The sequence below is a fragment of the Equus asinus genome, chromosome X (assembly GCF_041296235.1).
Source record: "Equus asinus isolate D_3611 breed Donkey chromosome X, EquAss-T2T_v2, whole genome shotgun sequence".
Lineage (NCBI taxonomy): Eukaryota > Metazoa > Chordata > Mammalia > Perissodactyla > Equidae > Equus > Equus asinus.
Window position 1 is genome coordinate 11,972,725 of NC_091820.1, and position 21,979 is coordinate 11,994,703.

General features: G+C 41.2%; 1 protein-coding gene across 2 annotated transcripts in view; it reads left to right on the forward strand.

Annotated features, from left to right (window-relative positions):
• LOC106841575 (carbonic anhydrase 5B, mitochondrial) overlaps positions 1–21,979 on the forward strand; it is a 38,752-nt gene that overhangs the window by 14,127 nt on the left and 2,646 nt on the right. For both annotated transcript variants that reach the window (XM_070501825.1, XM_070501826.1), the window contains exons 3-7: positions 7,547–7,744; positions 14,542–14,660; positions 15,723–15,818; positions 17,685–17,747; positions 18,760–18,915. In XM_070501825.1, coding sequence (XP_070357926.1) covers positions 7,547–7,744; positions 14,542–14,660; positions 15,723–15,818; positions 17,685–17,747; positions 18,760–18,915 — 632 coding nt within the window. The remainder of the gene's footprint in view (positions 1–7,546; positions 7,745–14,541; positions 14,661–15,722; positions 15,819–17,684; positions 17,748–18,759; positions 18,916–21,979) is intronic.

Here is a 21,979-nt window from a genome sequence, read left to right on the forward strand (position 1 = left end):
ATTTGTGAAATTATTTCTACTAATATAGCAAATATATGTGAAAAAGTTATAGGTGAAATTAATTTTACTAATCTATTTTATTTAACCCAATATATCCAGAATATTATCACTTTAAAATGAAATGAATATGTGAAATATTTTCCATTCTTTGTTTTGTGCCAAGTCTTCAAAGTTCCTAGGTGTTTTACATTTATAGCACATTTCACTGGCAACATGGGGTGAGTGGCTACCACATTAGACAGTGCGGGTACAGAGTGGTTGCCGAGGAGTAACAGCAGATGAAGGGATGCTTAATGTAATGTGGGGTTGTTGGAGAAGGGGCGTCAACTGACCTTGAGAGCCTGGTAGGATTTTATGAAATGAAAGGAGCAGGCAGATGCGATCATGTGAATGCAGGAGATGTTCTGGCGTAAACCTGCTTGCCTGGTCGGAGAGAAGATGGGTGTGAGGTAAGGGGAGAGAGCCTTGGTATTGATACCGAACCTCCTAATCTCAAGTTTGTGTGCCCAATGCACAGCAAACGAAACACTGAGACATAGTGCTTGGAGATGGAGAAAGACTTATTCAAATTGGCCAAAATGAGTAGGTGGGAGCTTGGGTTCGCTCAAATCCACCTCCCCAAGAACAGAAAGCAGGGGGGTTTTATGGAGCTATGGGGCTTGGCAGGAGGAGCTCTGGGAAAACAAAGGGTCACTCCCGATAAGCCCCTGGGCAATCTGACTTCTGGGCTTCAGTGGCTGTAGAGGCCAGCCACCAGGTGATTGCAACCTCCCCCAAGGCATTCTCTTTCTTCTGCAACACAGCTCACAAATGCTCTGGAAAACAAGCTCACAACTCCTGGAGACCCCTGAGTCACCTCTCAAGTTAAACAGGAAAACAGCAAATTGCTTCAGTATCTACAGTAACCCTTAGGTACCTGGCTTCAGTATGACTTGTTTGGTTTTCTCTCTCAGTAAAACAGGCATTAAGTGCTTCCTTTGTGCCTGGTACTGAGTTCAGCCTTGGGGCTGTAGAAATAGTACAGGCCCTAAGGGCTTGGAGTGACACAGATCCTTTGAGCAGATAAAGCAAATACACATGACATGAGTAATGGTTGGATGCTAAATGGTGTGAGAGTGACTGCAGTGTGAGTTCAGAAGAAGGAAAGATAAGAGTGGTTGGAGAAAATGTCACTGATGCAAGCTTGGTGAGTCGAGGAGTCGAAAGACTTCTTGGACTCTCAAGGTCTGCCAGTAGTTCTCTCTTATTCAGAGAATAGCATGGAGACAGGACCCATGGGTAGTGAAGAGCTGCAGCATGGAGACAGAACCCATGAGCAGTGAAGAGCTGCAATGTGTTGAGGGTTAGAGCTAAATTTATAAGGCATAGGTGTGTGAGTTATTTCTTTACAAGACAAAGGAAAGATCATGAAAAAAACTGTTAAAATGGTATCAGTGCAGGTGGGGTCTGGTTAATGGGTGGTCCTATAACTTTGGATGGAAATCAGGTCGATCAGGTCAGGATGTCCTGTGCTTCCCGGAGGATGATATAGATCATCGGTATGTAGGGCAGGACACCTTGGACTTCTCTCCTTGGGGCAGGAGCAGCCTTGATCCTCATCATCAAGACCAGAATTTGGGAAGACGGAGTAGAGAGAAGTGAGGAAGAAGGAAAAACAACCGAGAGGCATCGTGTGAAGTCTGGAGTGTAAAGGTCTAAACTAGGTTGGTGGTCATGAGCAAGGCAAGGAAGAGAGAAACCTGAAAGATTTTTAAAGAAAATATAATGTGGTGATCAATGAGGTCCTAGGAAATAAAGCAAGAAGGAGAACGAAACCTTTTCATCAATGCTCTTTATCTTCATTCAGTCCACAAGCCAGCTCAGTTCTGGATTGCAGAGCAGTGGAGAAGCAGATAATTAAGTATAGATGTGTAGAGGAGGAGAAATAATTTTCCCTCTATCCTTCTGAGTCCTAGGCTGAGACATCTGTAATAAAAGATTAACAAGAGAAAAACATAAGTCTGTTAACATGTATACCTCATATACACATGGGAGAGACCCAGGAAAACTGAGTGACTCCCTGAGTTGGTCCAAGCCACCACTGATATCGGCTCAACACAAGGTTGACATAAGGGAAGCCATTTTGTAGGAAAAAACCCATATTGTGACTTTAAATGACCTCTGAGTAACTATCCCAGACAAGCTCTGTAGATTTTCTGGCCCCTCCCAGCTGCTTTAAGATGGTAACTTTTGTTCTTTTGAGTTCCTTAGGAGTGTAGGAATGTGATAATCCCAGGCAGAGAGCCTCTGCTGATAACCATAATCAGTGACAACTGAAAGATCAGGGTATAGGGCAGCTGCTCCATTCTCTGATGCATATCCAGTAAAACAAGGGACTATCAGGAACTGGGACCAGATGTCTGCCCCACCCTGAGACCAGCCATCTCCCCCACCTGGAGACTGGCCCTGTATATAACTGGCCTGTAGGCTTTGTTCTGTGAGATGCTTCTTTTGGACATGAGTCAGCCATCTTCCCTCTTGCCAGCAAGCTGTAATAAAGTCCTTTCTCTCCTACTGATGCGGGGTCGGTGAGCCGAGGAGTCGAAAGAAAGATTTCTTGGACTCTCAAGATCTGGCAGTAGTGCTCTTTTATTTAGAGAATAGTGTGGAATAGCATGGGGACAGGACCCATGGGCAGTCAGGCTGCTGCGTGGGGACAGGGCCCACGGGCAGGAGGAGCCGCTGCTGCTGCCCTGAGTTGAGGGTTAGGGCTAATTTTATAAGGCATGGGTATGTGAGTCATCTCTTTACAAGACAAAGGAAAGAACATGAAAAAAAGTTAAAATGGTATCAGTGCAGGTGGGGTCTGGTCATTGGGTGATCCCATGACTTTTAGACAAGAATCAAATCGGATTAAGTAAAGGTCAGAAGCCACCACCCTAAATCAGTTACATGAGATTGCCAGACAGTAACCAACTTAAGTTCTTGCCTTCCCCATTAAGAGTTTCTAGAGACAAGGTCATCTCTCTTCTTCTTCCTGGTACAGAGAGGGAGGCACCTTTTACAGATAGAGATTTACCTTACAAATGTAAATGTGTCCTAACAAAGGGCAAGTTCCATTCCTCAGAGCCTCCTTCCCTGTCCCAGTTTATCAAAAGCAATCAGCCTCAAATAATCCTGATCCCAAAGAGACATATCTTGGGGTGGCCAATTTCAGGTCCCTATAAGGTCATCCCCCCTTCCTTCACAAATGCAAATATCTCTCAAAGAGCAAGCAAATTCCAGTCCTCGGAGCCTGCTTCTCATCTGCAGTTTTAAAAGTAACCAGCCTAAAATCCTCATCACTACCACCTTGCCTCCTGACTGTTGGCATGTATTGTGGCGTGCAGACGAGCCCACTTGGGTAGTAACACCACCTTAAATACCATCTTCAGCTAAAGAGGAAAGAAATATATGGGGAGGTGGTGGGGAGGCCAATTATGGGAGGCGACCAGGCAAAGCTCAGTAAACAAGGTAAGGTTGTTATGCAGATTTAAATCCTGCCTTCTCCACTGAAACAGAAGAGTTTCTGGTGATTTAGTCATCCTCCTCTTCCTGGTAGGGAGAGGGAGACATCCTTACAAATGGAGATTTCCCTCATAAATGCAAATGTCTCTTACAAAAGATTAACTTCTACTCTTGTTTTCCGAGCTTTTCCTGTGTCTGGTGTTTCCAAAATAATCAGCTCAAAATAATCCTCATGCCAAAGAGGCGTATTTGAGGGTGGCATATTCTGCCCCCCCTTCACCATCCCAAAATATACCTCGTTGGCATAAGGATTATTTTGAGAAACTGCAGACACAGGAGAAGCTCTGGAAACAGTAGAAGTGACCCTTTTGTAAGGGAAATTTACATTAGAAAGGGGCCTGTACCAGGAAGAGGGCTGTTACCAGAGATGGCTTTTTCACCTGAGAGACTTCGGCATGGCGGAGCAAACTCTCTTTACGATACATTTCCTCTTCTCACCTTCCTGTGAAATTCCTTCCTCCCCTTTCAAGCCCCAGACTCCTGTCCCTCTCCTTAGCTCAGGTGTATCAGCCCCAATTGCCTGGCTGCCTTTTGAGTCTCATATCTTTGTGGGGCTCCCATAAATAAGTAGGGAATTAAAATTTTTTCCTCCTGTTAATCTGTCTTACAGTGGGTCTCAAGTAAGGTTTTCTTCTCCTATCGTGGCATATTCTGCTACCCTTCATATGCGTACAATCATAACCATACCTGTTTAATGTTTTGAAGGAAAAGCTCAGAGTGCTATGATTAAAAATTAAAAGGGGATCATATCATAAGGGGGTAGTCAAAAAAAGTTTCACTGAGGAGGTGCCACTTAAGCCCAAGACCTAAAGATAATAGGAGCCGGCCTTGAGCTGAATGAGGGGCAATTGATTTCTGAGGAGGAGGAGCAGGAACTGAGGAGGAAAGGCAGGAATGCAATTTCCACATTTCTAGGGCTGAAAGAGGAAGACCTCCACCCGCCTCAGGCTGGAGACGGGGTAGTACAAGCACAAGATAAATCAGAGTCAGGACTAGTCGTAGAAATAAATGAGAACTAAAACCGAGCATATCCTCACTATGGAATCTAAAGGGCTTTTGTTATTGACACCTTCCTAATGGCAGCATGGCATCACTCACTTAAACCATGGTTGATAAAATCACTCTATTTCATTTTCCTCAAACAAGAAGAACCTGCAAATGAAGGCTCTGTGGTCAGAACACTTAATCATCTTCCTGTTTTGAGGGACAGTATGAGCAACTACGAAGAAATCATTTCAATCTGCATTTGGTTAAAATGGCAGAAGAGGAAGGGAGGAGAGAACAAAAATGTGAATTTATCTTTAGCAAAACAAGCCCTTGGCAAAAGCTGGCTTCACTAAGGGGACAGTCACCAAGGGCCCCCTAGTGGGGAAATGATCTATGTTCCTAAAGAAGGGCGGGGGAAGGGCTGGAGAAAACCTTCTGGAAGCCGAACTTCTGAACTGAAGGGCATCAAGTGATAGGATTGTTATGGTCATAAAAGAGCAATTGGAGGAATAGGCCTGGTTTTCTTGGGCTGGTGTTTGTGTGGGTGTGAGAGTAGATTCTGGCCATTTCCTGAAGGAAGTGGGGAACGATGGAGGGTGAAAGAGGGCATCGTGTCAGGCATCTGCTCATTATTCCACCTCTCCCCTGGTCTTCACAGGAGACCCTCGTAAATTGCTTTTGAAGGGTGATTCTCAAATCCTCAGCCACGGTCTGAGTATCTCAGAGAGGAAGAGGGGGCAAAGTCTCTTTGTGCTGGGCATCTTTAAATCTGAATCAGGGCTGTTCTAGGGGTTTCTGGAAGTTTAAAGATATCACACAATTACTCAAATACAGCTTTTCATCCCAACAATAGCAGTTGAATAATCAATACTCAAATTAAAGGGCCTATATTGACTAAGGCACTACAGGGCAACAAAAAAGGAGGGAGATATGGCTCCTGCCTGCAAGGAATTTGCGTTCTAATCCAATTATAGTGTGACTTTATTGTACCGACTCATATGCATTTTCCATTTTAGATTTCTGAAAAAGTTCTTGTTCTTCACAAGTTCTTTTATACTAAGGGAGAAAACCCAAAACATTGGATTTGGACCTCCCTAGAGATGAGTACTGCGTTATATGAAAAAATAGAAAGAAAAAAGAGAATACTCTGAATTTGCCTATAGCTTTTTAGCTGTAGACCAAGATTTCTCAACTTTGGCATTATTGACATTTGGGGCCAGATAAATCTTCCTTGTGGGAGCCAGTCCTGTGAATTGTAGGATGTTTAGCTGCATGCCTGGCCTCTGCCCACTAGATGTCAGTAACACTCTCCTCCAGTTGTGACAACCAACAGTCTCCAGACATTGCCAACTGTCCCCTGGGGGGGCACAAAATCACTTCTTCCCTTGAAAACCACTGATCTAGAAACTGCTTGGAGAGCTCTATATCTATACTACTGGTGCACTTTTCCCAAAAAAACAAAACAAAATAAGGTTAAGATCTTGAACTTGAACTTCCAGCTTTGGGCAACTACCTCAGGAAGAGATGTCTCCTCTATAAGAGTAAACGAGAGGCAGGTTTCTGGCTTTTTTAGTGGAAAGTGGAGTGCCAGTGACCCTGGCATACACAGGGGTTTTGACTGGGTAGCAGCTGTCCTGTCACTTTCTCAAATCCTTTGACTCATTCTTAGTAGTGGGGTGAGGTACAGAGGGTCGTTGGTCATGATTTATCTCCATTCATATTTCCTCTGGTTCTCCTGTTGGTCTTGGTTCCCATCCGTGGTGTTTCTAAAGGGCAGAGAACTGTACCACCCAAATTATACACGTGGGTTCTGTCCATCATGCATGGATGTCTCAACAGCTCTATCTGTGTTACAGGAAGTCCGCTGAGATTTATCAGGACTTGCCACAAAGACCTGGTGCTTGACTCTTGGGTAGAAAAATCATCATCAGTGATGTCATCACTGTGGGTGCCATGTGGGACAAGTTGTGCATGTACACCTTCATATATAATGTCCATAGCTGTGCACGTGACAAACAGAACTCCAGGGACCTTAGCAATGCTGATTCTCTGCCCAGGTTTTGCAGGATGGCTGCCTTGTGCTCACAGTTCGCTTACATGGGAGGTAAACTCAGCAGACGCACTTCTATGGGACCGTATAATCCCTCCTATGGGATCAATGTCCCTGTGTCTCTTCCCTCTGACATACTTCACTGCTGTGATTCAGGAAGGGTCTGAGTCTCTCCTTAAGGGTTAGGGGTCTCTTTGTCCCCTATTTTCCTCTTTCTCCTCCATGGTATGACATGGCCCCAAAACCCTGAACATCTTACTTAGACTTCTCAAATTAAGAAGAAATTACTCCTTTCCTTCCCAGATTCATCGGTATCTTTCTTAATTCTTTCAAAACCCTAGAGTGTGTCCCCATCTCAACCAGAAGCCTATAATATTACATTGTGTCTAGGATTCCAGAAATTTCAAAACAGCAAGCTAGATTACAGGATGCATGCTACGCAAGCCTTTATTTCTACTAGCCAACCAATTAAAACCTTACCATGCTTGGTTGAACGTTCTGTCCAAAAATTCTTCCTCCTCTTCCCTCATTTCCTTTGTTGAAAATAAGTTCAGTACTGAAAATGTCATTAATTTGTATTTGTATTTAAAGCTGGCTTGGCAGGTTGGGCTCCGAAAATTATCAATAAAGAGAAGGAACTCGTTTGAGAATAGCCTATTCCACATGGCGCTCGTCTCCACGCATTTTGCTGTTATCGCAGGACTGGGTGTCACTCGGTTTAGGTGAAATTAGAAGGTCACCTGAGATGCTTTAGCTTGATGAGACAGCAGAAGGCCGCTTCTCTACAAGCTGCTCTCTGACCGCTTTGTCTTCTGCCTTGGTCAGTCATTTATGCCCCTGAGCAACTAATTCCTAAGACTTCAATTCCATCGGCCTCGACAGGCTCTCCGCAACTGGAATTGCCTGGTGTGTGATCCCAGATAGTGGACATCTTGGTGATAGCCCGGATGTGCTTTCTCCTAGTGCACCCACTCTGGGAGAGCGTGGACCTGGTCCCGGCAGGCGAGCGCCAGTCGCCCATCAACATCCGGTGGAGGGACAGCGTGTATGATCCTGGCTTAAAACCGCTCACCATCTCTTATGACCCGGCCACCTGCCTCCACATCTGGAATAACGGGTACTCTTTCCTCGTGGAATTTGAAGACTCTACAGATAAATCAGGTGAGAGCCAGACTGGTGTTCTTGTCTGGAGTTAAAGGGACAGTTTCTTGTCAGCAGAGGCCATATCACACTGCCTCCATGCGAGCATGAATCTCCTGTTAGCAGTGGCATGGCACTCATTGGACTTACTTTGCCAGTATATGAAAAAAGTTCCTTCTAGTTTTTAATGCACATTTTCTTCTATTAGTATAGGTAGTATTTCCTATCAATAAATATGTATATCTTTATGTATAAATTCTATAATTGATATAGAAGATAGGGTGTGAAATTAAAGCTTTGTCTGAAATTTATTTTGTATGTAGCTATTGAATATGTACTAGTTTTCTCTGCTTGCTGACTTTACAAGACACTTTTATACTAAATAATCAGATTTAGCTGATCAGATTGCAATATCTTTGAAATGGGGCAAAAAGAATATTCATGTGTGCATGAGGTTACAGTCTTAACTAGTTAGACTAGTCATATATTAGAAAAATGGAAACTCGTGTTCTGTCAATTTTGTTAATTAAACAGTGTTATCTACTTTAAAAGAAACACAATTTAAAAGAGATTTTTAAATTCAACTATTATATTGCTTTTGAATCATCTCTTTTTTTCAACCTACCCAGATATAAACTGATCTGAACAATTTCAAAGTTTACCTGAAACTTTTAGTATCTATGGAAAACAGAATGTGATTAATTCTATGCAGGTTTCTTTTTTTTTTCCCAAACTGAATTTGATGGTATCGAATAGTCCTGATTAGGACCGGCCCCAGTGGCCTAAGTGGTTAAGTTCAGCACACTCTGCTTTGGCAGCCCAGGTCCAGCTCTCAGGCATGGACTGACACCACTCGTCTGTTAGTGGCCATGCTGTGGTGGCAGCTCACATACAAAAAGAGGAAGATTGGCAGCAGATGTTACCTCAGGGCAAATCTTCCTCAGTAAAAAAAAGAAGTCCTAATTAGTCTGAATAATTATTATTTGAAATAGTGTATCTTAACAAATGGTTATCAACCAGTGGCAATTTTGCTACCTCTTCCCCCCAGGGGTGGGGGACACTTGGCAACATCTGGAGGCATTTTTGGTTGTCACAACTGGGGGGTGGTGGTGCAGCTGCCATCTCGTGAGTACAGGCCAGAAATGCTGCTGAAGATCCTGCAATACATAGGACAACATTCACGAAAACTTATACCGCCTGAAATGTCAAAAGAGCTGAGATTGAGAGACCCTGATCTAAAGGAAATTAGTTTCCTCTTAGGAATGGTAGGAAATAAGTCTGTGAAAGTGTTAATGAATGAAGTAAAAAGTATAACTTAAAGCATAAACAGAAGTGTTCACCCCTATGTGTATCCTGGCTCCAGGATTCTCAACTGTATCTTGGTTTCCTTTGTATTTTCCTGGTGATGCTCTGAAGAGACATAGTCCTCTGGTCCAACTGCAAACAGACTGCTTCTCCAATGGGATCAATCTCTCTGGTCCTCTTCCCTCTGACATACTTCTCTGCTGTGATCCAGGAAGTGCTTGAGTCTCTCCTTAAGGGCTTAGGTGTCTCTGTGTCCCTCATTTTCCTCTTTCTCCTCCATGGTATGACACAACCCTAAACCCTTACATCTTATTTGCATTTCTCAAACTAAGAAGAAATTATTCCTTTTTCTCCCAGATTTACTGGTGTCTTTCTTAATTTTTCCAAAACCCGAGAGTATGCCCCCATCTTAACTAGAAGCCTATAATATTGCATTGTATATAAGGATTCCAGAAATCTTTAAAAGCAAGCTAAATTCCTGTGTTCCTGATGGCCATCTTGCACTATGGTAAGCTCTGTTTGTCTCCTTTACTACCATTATTCCTGCCAGAACTTGACTAATGGGCAGACCCAATCTATAGAACACCAACTCTCGTCCATTCATGCTAGATGCATAGCAGTCTTCTCAATTAATTAGTCTCAGTCCTGTCTAGGTTCCTGGCAACCTTCTTTCTTTTCTTCTGAGGATCCTAAATGTTGGTCAGCCTTCTAATGACCTTGACAGTCTAAGGACTGTCTGTTGCCAATATATTATTGCTTCATTGAGTTGGAAATCTCAGGAAGTTGTTTAATGAGTTTCTTAACCAAGTGAGTTAATCTTAAGATCATTGAAGGCAAATAGCTTTTTGTTTTATTTTTTTCTTTTGAAAAATAGACCTATTTAAATGGGCAATCTCAGATGGAAAACAAATGACCAACATTTTTGTCATAATAGCTCTTTAGATACCTCCAAACACATCATTCCTTGATTTTACGCTCCCTAGGTGAGTCAGTCTCACACTCTTTTTACAAAATATACAGGAAAAATTATAGAGAGGTTGCTAATTTTCCACTTGTTCTGTCAAGAAAGGACCAAAATAGATAACCTCTTTTCATTATGCTTTAATAATTATTTTCTTCAAGATACTATTAATCTTTAGTAAGTACCTAACTTTCTCTCCCTCTCTCTCTTTTTCCGCATTTCAGTGCTTGCCTCCTATTTCCTGCTTATTCACCGCTATTTCTCCATGCTGTTGCAAAATAACCATTAGTATTCAAAGAGGAAGAAAGAGTGAATGAACCTAAAAAGTAAAGGAAATGTAAAAGAAGGCAAAGACATCCTAGAAATGAAGAAAGACAGAAAACAATTCTAATTCTAGAAAATAAAGGATCTAATAAATATCAGTGTCTATAAATTTCAAAAAAACCCAAGGAAATGGTACTGCAGCGTGCTTTACAAAGAACTGGAGGTAAAGTGTGCAGTTAAAGGAGCTGGGGCAGGTATGTGACAGAACAAAACATACCAAACCTTATGGCATGAGCTAAAGGAGCGCTTAGAGGGAACTTACACATGAAAATGCCTATACTGGGGAAGAAATTTCTCAAATCAATAGCCTAGTATTCTACCTTCAGAAATTAGAAAGAGGAGCAAACTAAGCACAAAGCAAACACGAAGAAGGACGTAATAAAGACGAGAGCAGAAAGCAGTGAAATCACAAGTTGGTTCTTTGGAAGGATCAGCAAAATTGACAAACCTTTACCTAGGTGGACCAAGAAAAAGAAAGAGAAGACTCAAATTACTAAAATTAGGAATGAAAGAAAGGACATCACAACCAACCTTACAGAAATTAAAAGGATAATAGAGAAATTATGTCAGCATCTTATACCACTGCCTTCTGCTGGGCATCATTTTGTTCTTTGGCTCCCCTGAATGGGACACAGTTGTGGATTTTAATGAATACATATGAGCGATGCAAAATATTGTGGGGTAGGGCACTGAATTATGCCTGGGCTGAGTCCCATGGATGATCCCTGTAAATTATCACCTCTTCTGAAATGACTCTTATTGGCGATGGCACCAGGCATTAAAGAGAGGGAGAGATGAGTCCCATTGTTCTCCTAAGGATGCTTCCTGCCCCATCTTGCTTCGCTTTACTTTACACTTTGATGGGGCATCACCAATGAACCTAGTAAGAATGCTTGCACAAACATTTTAAGTTCTCCTTCCCTATTTTTGGTCCTACATTTACTTTTTTTGAAAAAACAATGTAATGACTTTTAGTAAATTTACAGAGTGGTGCAACCATCACTACAATCCAATTTTAGAATGTTGCCATCACCCCCCGAAGTTTCATGCCCATTTCCTTTTACTCGTGTGGGTCCTGTGTATTACCTTGCCCTTCATCATCCCTCTCTCTGCTAGCTCCACATTAAAAGCAAAAGAAAGGAGCGAATATTCCATAGATTGCTTACTCTAAGTCTGACTCTGCTAGGTGTTTTATATTTGTTATCTAACTTTTTACAAGTTTAATTCTTTTTCATCTTAGAGCACAGAAAGACCAAAATATCAACAACCTTAAATAAATAAGTTATATATTTACTTGACATCTTATTACTGCTCTGCTTTCTAATTCACTGTTTTCTGTCTCTCTTCCCCACCTGTTTCTTGCTGGCTGTACTTCCCCCTCTTGTCCACCCGTCTGCCCCACCTGACCCCACCCTCTTCCTCGCTCTTGCTGAGGCTATCAGTGAGGTTTCAATTAAAAAACCCAACAGACACTTTACAGTCTATTTCTTTAGTTCCTGGTTTCGTTGAGGATCTCCTAAGTGCCAGGCACTGTGCCAGGTCCTCAGAATAGAAAGAGGAAGAAACGATGGTCTTGCCTTTAAGGAACTTACAGTGTCGTGAGGGGACAGACCTTTGAAGAGAAGATGTGAGTGCAGAGTGCTAAGTGCTGTGAGGGAAGTGTGCACCTGAGGTCTGGTGGGAGAAGGCTTCCTGGCTGAGGTGACACCAGGGTGCTCCACGTGGAGGTGGAGTGTGAAGCAGTGTGATGCTGTATTAGGTATCACTGTGTGTAAAGTGCCAGAAGGAAGTGGCAGACAAGGAAGTCCTGAGGAAGGCAAGAGCCAGTTAACGGAGAGTTCTGCAGACCATGATCAGAGATGGGGAATCTGAGTGCAGCTTAGCTGGGTACTCTTGCTCTGGGTCTCTCATGGGGCTGTGACCAAAGTGTCAGCTGTGGTTGGGGTCTCATTTCTAGGTTCCTCTGGCAAAGGATCCTCTTCCAAACTCACTCAAGTGGCTGTTGGCAGCATTCACTTCCCCTCAGGACCTGCATTCCTTGCTGGCTGTTGGCCAGAGGCCACCCTCATTTCCTTGCTGCATGGGCCTCTCCAGAGGGCAGCTCACAATATGGCTGCTGGCTTCATCAGAGCAGGCAAGCGAGAAGAGTCAGAGAGGGCAAACAAAATGGAAACCAGTGTCTTTTTGTAAGCTAATCTCAAAAGTGACATCCTATCACTTTTACCCTTAGAAGCAAGTCACAAGGTCCAGCTCACACTCAGGGAAGCGAATTATATAAGGGTGTGAATACCAGGAGACGGGGATCATTGGGAGTCATCTTAGAAACTGCCAGCACATGTGGCTAATGACACAAAACCAATTAATTCAAATTGAGGCCCTTTTCCTGCAAAGTGCATGCTCTTAACCACATTATACAGGAGAATGCTGCCCTGTCTCACCTCTTTCCTATGTACAGTTTATATAGGTGTAGTGCTTGGCACATGGTAGCAACTTAATGACTTTTCTAGCTAGCAAGTGCCCAAGTCAGATGCCTGGGCATCTAACTTCTCTCCCAGGGATCAGAAATGCAGATGCACCTCCAGTGCCAGAGAAGTCATGAAAATGAGCGAGGCTGGGAGAGTCTGAGAGAAATAGCAGTGGTGGCAACTGTGAAGAACTGGTGGGACCATCCAAATGGGGGTCGCCATTTCTCCCATCTAGCCTCTTGTTACCCAGCGGGAGCGTGTGCCCAACATGGGCAGGGCATCTCCTTCTCAAGTCAAGTTGGAAATGTGGATTTCTATGTGAAGTTGTCTAGCTTTAAATGTTGGCAATGAATTAAAAATGTGTTTAGTGTACAGTGTGGGTGATCCAAACACACCTGAAGACCAGTGCTGCCACTCCCTTGCAGCCACCCATCAGTGACATCTCTCTGCCTTGATCATCTTTGGAGAAGACGCACAGTATGTGTCCAGGAAATGTTGCAGTGTTTTTCTGTGGATAGGAGAGAAAAGCTGGCCCTTTCCTCTTCCCTGGTCATGTGGGACCAGACCTTCAATTTCATTCAACAGATTAGATCATTTGCCAAAGTCATGCTCACAATATGGAGCTGGCATAGAAAAATAAGAATTTTTTGGAAGATATTTTTATTTCAGTCCACTGGAGTACTGTCCTCCTGTTAATTTAGTGAATCACATGATACTATTCTCTGCACCTCTCCTGCCCCTCAAAGGAAAGTGGCCATTGGTGTCTTCACTCACCTCTTACGAAACTCCTTCTTTTCTTAAAAGAGGAAGTTATGTAAAATATTTTTGAAAGCCATTAAGATACATAGCAGACCACTGCATGACGTAACCAGTGTGTTTGGTCCTTGGGGTTGCTGTACTCAATCATTTGCTTACATAAAATTCAACTAATGATGCAATAAATTCTAAAGATCATTAAGATCGATGAGATGGATGGTTTTTGTGGTGTTGTATTGGTTTAACCGTGGACAGACATCACCAGGGTCTGATGAGATGGAAGAATGAGGAACTAATATGCTTTAGCAAATTCAAGCAAAAAAATCTGCACCACCCAAAGCCTTGAGGAAATGTGACTTTAAAAACGTGTTGTATCTGAATATTTTGCCTATAATGTATTGATGTCACTAGTTCCAGAAAACTCTAGGCTAAACAAAAGGTATTTATTATCCAACATGGTGAGGCCAGTGGTAAAGTGTGTGGCTGATGACTCACATTGTTCATTGGGTCCAAAGGGAAATGGGTGATAATTTTTGACTTGGAAATTTCCTATTCCATTTCAATGAAAGGGAAAGAAACACTTGTATCTTCAAAAATTGAAAAGCAAAGTGTCAGTACGTAAAACAGAAAGAGAATATCTGTGGTCCCCATATTTCAGTTTTATGAGAGAGTTGGATAAATATGCTGAGAGAAATTTGCATTTTATTGCGTATAAAAATAACGAGGCACAGTAAATATAGAATATAACAGTAAGTCAAGAATTGGCCTTTACCAGTTGTATGTAGCTTGGAGTGTAGTTAAATTTCGATGTCATTCAGAGTGCAGGTCTTGCCCTTATACATGTATTAACTGCGTGGAAATCAAGTTTCTAAACACATGTATATGATACAGTGTGCTCCATTTAGGACAGGTCGTATAGAAGGGTCAACCCACAGAGTCGGCCTTTCCCCTGCATTCCTCCACGGCGTGAATAGCTGTCCCCTGAATTGTTGGATGTGCCATTTCAGTGATCGAGGGAGGACCCCTGGAAGACAACTACCGACTGAAGCAGTTCCATTTTCACTGGGGGGCCATCGATGCCTGGGGCTCCGAGCATACCGTGGACAGCAAATGTTACCCCGCAGAGGTACGTTGAGAAGCTCAGGAACAGTGACAGCTGTGGAGAAGGGGGGATAGTTCTGAGTTTCTAGTTCTAAGAAATTATCAGGAAGAATCATGTGATTCCTATAAATGCTAAATAGTCCTCTCAGGGGCATAATTGATTATTCCCAGTTTATACATGCAAAAATAACTTCCCTCATCTCAAATAATATTGCAGAAATGAATCTTAAGATCCTGCAACTGAATTCTTCCAGAATTCTAAGATAGGCTCAAATTATAGCCTAAAGTAATAACCCAGGCAAAAGTACAGGGCCATCAGGTCAAAGTAATCCAGATGAGAGATGCTGGGAGCCTAAATAAAAGCGGTAGCAATTGAAATAGAGAAAAAGAGCAAGATTTAGCAAGTATTTCTGAAATAAAAGCAGCAGGACTTGGAGGCAAGGTCCTCTTCAGGAGAGGAGAGGGAGAAGTTAACCATGACCTTGAGGGCCTCACTCGGGAGGCGGGGCGATGATGCATTCGTGAATGACGGATGAGGAATGATTTGTAGGGAAATATAGGAGGCACATAAGGAAATAGAATTTTGTCTTACAACTTTTCCCCTAATTTAGTTTTAAATGTTACCTTAAAAAGAAACACATTTTAAGTAGTTATCCCTCAAAGAAATTTGTCTTCAACGCCTGTCTAATTCCCATAGGGAGAATCTATTTCTCTCAACATAAACATCTTTGCTTTAGATGCAGATGGGTTTTGAATATGAGTGTTTCATGCAAATCAGGATGAGAATGGACAAATGTTGCTTCCCTCACTGAAATGTTACTCACTTTGCTATCTAAGTTTGTTTTTTATTTTTCTCCCCAAGTAAATCCCTCTATTTCAAAGTAACATTCATTGCTGTTCCTGCATACATTTCTTCCTGTTATTTATTTCTATTTCATTTTGCACCAGATTGTCATATGCTTTTTTCAATGGCTTTATTTTGGATGAGGAAACATGTTAAAATATCATGTGTTGGATAAGGCTGTCTGTCTGTTTTGGAGCGATCCTCCATGATCATGTGTCATACCCTCTTGTAATGGTGTTTCAGCTGCACTTGGTGCATTGGAATGCAGTCAAATTTGAAAACTTTGAGGATGCGGCACTGGAAGAAAATGGTTTGGCTGTGATAGGGGTATTTTTAAAGGTAAAAAAAATCTTACCTACTTTAAATGATGTGTTGTTTTCTATGATGACAAGGCACAACATTGCAATATTAAGTTCTAAGAATATTGGGGTAAAAATAAACAATGGTTAAAATACAAGATTGTTATCAGTATATTTCAAATGGTATAAAAATGCACAGTCCAGTAGAGTAGCCACAAGCCACATGTGGCCATTGAGCACTTGAAATGTGGCTACTTTGACTGTGGAGCCATTTTTTTTTTTTTATTAATGTTATGATAGATTACAACCTTGTGAGATTTCAGTTGTACATTTTTGTTAGTCATGTTGTGGGTACACCACTTCCCCCTTTGTGCCCTCCCCCAACCCCCCTTTTCCCTGGTAACCACCGATCTGATCTCCTTATCAATATACTAACTTCCACCTATGAGTGGAGTCATATAGAGTTCGTCTTTCTCTGACTGGCTTATTTTGCTTAACATAATACCCTCGAGGTCCATCCACGTTGTTGTGAATGGGCCAATTTTGTCTTTTTTTATGGCTCAGTAGTATTCCATTGTGTATATATACCACATCTTCTTTATCCAATCATCAGTTTCTGGGCATGTAGGCTGGTTCCACGTCTTGGCTATTGTAAATAATGCTGCGATGAACATAGGGGTGCAATGGACTCTTGAGATTTCTGATATCAGGTTCTTAGGATAGATACCCAGTAATGGGATGGCTGGGTCATAGGGTATTTCTATTTTTAACTTTTTGAGAAATCTCCATACTGTTTTCCATAGTGGCTGTACCAGTTTGCATTCCCACCAACAGTGTATGAGGGTTCCTTTTTCTCCACAACCTCTCCAACATTTGTCGCTCTTGGTTTTGGATGTTTTTGCCAATCTAACGGGTGTAAGGTGATATCTTAGTGTAGTTTTGATTTGCATTTCCCTGATGATTAGCGATGATGAACATCTTTTCATGTGTCTATTGGCCATATTCATATCTTCTTTTGAGAAATGTCTGTTCATGTCCTCTGCCCATTTTTTGATCGGGTTGTTTGTTTTTTTGTTGTTAAGCAGTGTGAGTTCTTTGTATATTATGGAGATTAACCCTTTGTCGGATAAGTGGCTTGTAAATATTTTTTCCCAATTAGTGAGCTGTTTTTTTGTTTCAATCCTGTTTTCCCTTGCCTTGAAGAAGCTCTTTAGTCTGACGAAGTCCCATTTGTTTATTCTTTCTATTGTTTCCCTCAACTGAGGAGTTATAGTGTCCGAAAAGATTCTTTTGAAACTGATGTCAAAGAGTGTACTGCCTATATTCTCTTCCAAAAGACTTATTGTTTCAGGCCTAATCTTTAGGTCTTTGATCCATTTTGAGTTTATTTTGGTGTGTGGTGAAAAAGAATGGTCAATTTTCAATCTTTTGCATGTGGCTGTCCAGTTTTCCCAGCACCATTTGTTGAAGAGACTTTCTTTTCTCCATTGTAGGCCCTCTGCTCCTTTGTCGAAGATTAGCTGTCCATAGATGTGTGGTTTTATCTCTGGGCTTTCAATTCTGTTCCATTGATCTGTGGACCTGTTTTTGTACCAGTATGTGGAGCCATTTTTAATTTTAATTATTGTAAATTTCAGTTTAAGAACTGATATTTAAAAGGAACAGGGGCACCTTTCCCTGCAGGCACTCTGACCCTGTCAGCAAACAGCCTGCTCATTTGTTCTGTGTCTAATTTGATTCAGTGATGTTTATAACGTCCTAAATTACCAGTTTAAGTGTAGTTGAAGTAGTGTGGTTTGTTTGTTTTTATGTAATCCCAGGTGGCTAATTTTAGTTTGCATTCTGTTACAGTTTCTTCAGTGAGATGTCAATTGTTTTAAATATTTTCTCATTGCTTCTTCTTTAGCTAGGCAAACAACATAAAGAGCTACAGAAGTTAGTGGATACTTTGCCATCAATTAAGCATAAGGTAATAATTTTTTTCCTCTATCACTTGAAATATGTTTTATGTTTCAATCTCAGAGTGGAGCCACTAACAAGGCACTTCGAATTGGCAAATGTAATTAACTTCAGTGTAATTCAGGTTCTCTTTGAAACTTACCTAGAAGACAACTTGCCATTTATAATGCTTATGTTGAGAGAGCCCTGGACCTGGGACACTTTGCAGGGGACAAAAGGAATTTGATTGGTGGGCACTGACCACTCTGGTTTTGCTGCCATGCCACCAAGCTCTTGGGGACTCAGGAACATAATGCTGTCCCCTCCTCTGCTGCTGACACCTGCTCTTTCTAAATCTTTGTGGAAACCGTCAGAGTGTCTTTCTTGACACTTAACTACCCTCCCACATGCTGGGAGAAGAGAAAAGTTTTACAGAAATTTGGTTTGTCCAGTTTTAACGAACAATTACCCATATCCTTCAGGTTGAATAACTTTGTTCAACCCTCAAGATTAATTGTTCAGTGTTCAGAATCCCAAAGGGACTGCTCCATGGAAGTCCATATATTCTTTCTTCTCCCTCCCCCCACTCCCACCTCTGTCTCTCTCCCTCTCCATCTCCCTCTTTTTCCTTTCTTCCCTTCCCACCCCCCGCCCACTTTTAGTCCAGGATCCTGGCTCCTCCTGATTTATATTGCATTTTAGAAAGGAGAATTCTATTAGTCTCTTGAAAAAGAGAAGCCTCCTTGTTTATGCACCAACTACCACCTAATGCCTCCCAAGGAGTTCAGAGGAGACCACCTGCTGTAAAGTCACTAGAATGGAGGGAGCAAATGGTGTCTGCTGTGTTCCCACTGAGGACTATCCAAAATACACAGTTAATTGCAAGAACAAAGCATGGGCATAATTCTGTCCTAAGGTGCCCAGAGGCACCTGGAGCTCCTCTGGACCACTGCTGGTCCCCAGGAACCCCTAGAATCATCGCCTCATCATCCCATTCCTGAGTGGTTTTTACCATGAAATGATGACCCCCTTCTCTTGGCCAGGACACCCTTGTGGAATTTGGGTCATTTGATCCTTCCTGCCTGATGCCCACCTGCCCAGATTACTGGACCTACTCGGGGTCCCTGACTACTCCACCACTCTCTGAATCTGTCACCTGGATCATTAAGAAGCAGCCTGTAGAGGTTGATCATGATCAGGTACGGTCTTTCCATGTTTCTATATAAGGAAATTCTAGTCTGCCCCTTTAAAACAAGGTTGAGCTCAAACTTTGGCGTCAGTTTTTAACATCTTGTAGTGCTTATACATTTTTATTAACATGTGCTAATATCTTGTCTTAATTTGGATAAGAATTAGGAAATGCTTCACATAAACTAGAGAGAAGAATTAAAGCTTAGGAAACAGAAGCTTTTTACTTCCGTATTTGACAATGACATATGTTTTATGCATTGTGTATTTTATATATAAATATGAATCTCTATATAAACAAGACTTTTTTAAAGGGAAAATTGAAGGCTAGAAATGGATGTGCTCAAAATCCTTTAAAATACTTAAGGTAATTTTGCTCTGGACTTCTCAGGATGAAGACAGAATCCAACAATGTCTGTCTAGAAATTTTAAGTCAGTTGTTTTGAACTTGGAATTTATTTTTTCCTTAGAAACTAAGTTTAAGTGGTGAAAATCTTGTTTAATTCATGATATAACTAAACTACAATAATACTTGCTTATGATTGCTTTAAGGGATTTTTATTAATTACAGAGCATTTTCACAAGAACAGAAGCTTCCAAAATCTTTTTTATGAAGCCAGGATAACTAATACCAACACTCATCAAAGATTGGACCAAAAAAAAAGAAAACTACAGACTGATGTCTCTGAAGAATATATTTTTCAAAAGCTCAAATAATATAGTAGAAACAGAATCCAGCAGTACGTTAGAAGAAGTATATGCTTTGTCCAAGTAGCATTTATTCCGGTAATACAAGGATGATTCATTATTAAGAATGATATTAATATAATTCATTGTATAAGTGAATCTAAACAGAAAAATCATAATCATTTCCATAGATTCTTAAAATGCATTAGCAAAATTCACCATTTAGTTTTTAAACATTTTCAGTAAAATAAATGTATGGAGACTTCCCTAACTTGATAGAAGAGATTGATCTCAGTTCTAAAGTAAATAGTATGCTTAATATAGAAAGGATTATGACCATATTAAATTTTATAGTAGATTATATTCTGGAAGTAGTCAATACAAGTAAACCAGAAAAGAAAAAATAAATTAGAGAAACAATAAAAAACTACTGCAAATATAAGATAATTCAGTAATTAGTGGAGTACAATATTAATTTATAGGAATCAATACATTTGACATGTATAAATCACAATCAGTTAAAAGATATAATGATATGAGGATATAATGGAAGAATGAACATTATTTATAATGGAAGCAAAAATATAAAATACCTTAGAATAAGGTTAACAAGAAAACTTAACATTCCTGAAAGACACAAAAGAAGAATTTAATTAATAAAATTCATACCATGTAACTGAATAGGAAGACATCATATAGACACCTTTGATGTCATCTCCTTAAGTTGTTATTCTCCATGAATTGTTTATTCTCCATAAATTTGATGTGGTCCCAATAAATACAGTCATCCACCACATAATGACCTTTTGGTCAACAATGGACCACATATATGACAGCGGTCCCATAAGATTAGTACCATAAACCCTGGGTGTGTAGTAGGCTATACTGTCTAGGTTTGTGTAAGTACGCTCTGTGGTGTTCACACAAGATTGCCTAACAATGCATTTCTCAGAATATATCCCCATTGTTAAGTGATGCATGACTACATAAATATATATAATTTTTTAACAAAGTGGAATCATTCTGTATGTACCATTTAGCTGCTTTTTTTCCCTCCCCAAAGCCCCAGTACATGGTTGTACATGCTAGTTGTAAGTCCTTCTAGTTCTTCCATGTGAGCTGCTGCCACAGCATGGCTACTGACAGATGAGTGGTGTGGTTCCGCAACTGGGAACTGAACCCAGGCTGCTGAAGTGGTGATTGCACTGAACTTTAACCACTAGGCCATCAGGGCTAGCTCCAGCTGCTTTTTTTCACTCAGTGATGTGTGGAACATTTTATAGGTAATAAACATTATCTTTGATATCATTTTTTAATGGCTATGTATTAGTCAATTTTATAGCTCTAATGTAAATTATTATTGGTACTTGGACTATTTCTAATCTTTTGCAATTAACTTAAAAGCTTAAAAATAAATCTTAACTACATGGACACAATCCTAATGAATGAGGATATGTAATTTGCAAACATGGTCACTATGTTTGGTGCTTGCCCCAGGTCACAGTCCCACCTCTACAGTTCTACTTGGCCTGAAGTCTTTGATCCAAACAAACCTTCACATGCTTGCCTAGTGTGCCCCAGACTGTCCTCTCTAAGCTACAGTGCACCTCACTGAGTGAGGAGAAATGTTGTGAACAGATTTTCCAGCTGGCTTGGAGTCAAGTGTTCCATAACATGGTTGCTCAGAAAGCCAAGGGGCTATTGATTGATGTTATTGCCACTTTAGAGAACAAGCCCTTGATCTGGGGTTGCTCCTTTTGTATTGAGCTGCACTGTCCAATATGTTAGCCACTAGCTACACATGGCCATTTAAATTTAAATATAGATACATTCAAATGCAAATTAAATTAAAAATTCAGTTCCTTAGTTGCACTGGCCACATTTCAAGCACTTAGCCATATGTGGCTTGTGGCTACCGTAATGAACTGTGCAGAGGACATTTCCATCATCATAGGAAGTTCTATTGGACAATGCCAGTCGGGGGTATCCCACGGCCAGTTAAGACATCCACGGGCAGCATTGCTTTGTCACAGTGCTCAGGTGCAGTGATCAATCAAAAATACATTGTTTATGTTAAAGATTCAGTTAAATTTTAAAAAACAAAACATTTTTTGCACTGTTACTATATGCATCAAGCCTTGCCTTTATTATTCTGTAGGCTGGCTATTTTGCCCATTTAAAGATGAGGTTCCTGAGAATCAAAGATGAAGTAACTCGTCCTTGGCAACTGGCTAATATGTGAAGACAGGGTCTTTGACCCCCAGTCTTTGCATCTCAAGTGCCCTGCTGGTTTTGCCACTTCCTGCTACGCTCCTCCTCCCACAACGACATTTTATTTCCTGTCCAGCGGGGCAGGCATTCCTACCCAGAAATAAGTTCTCCTTCTGT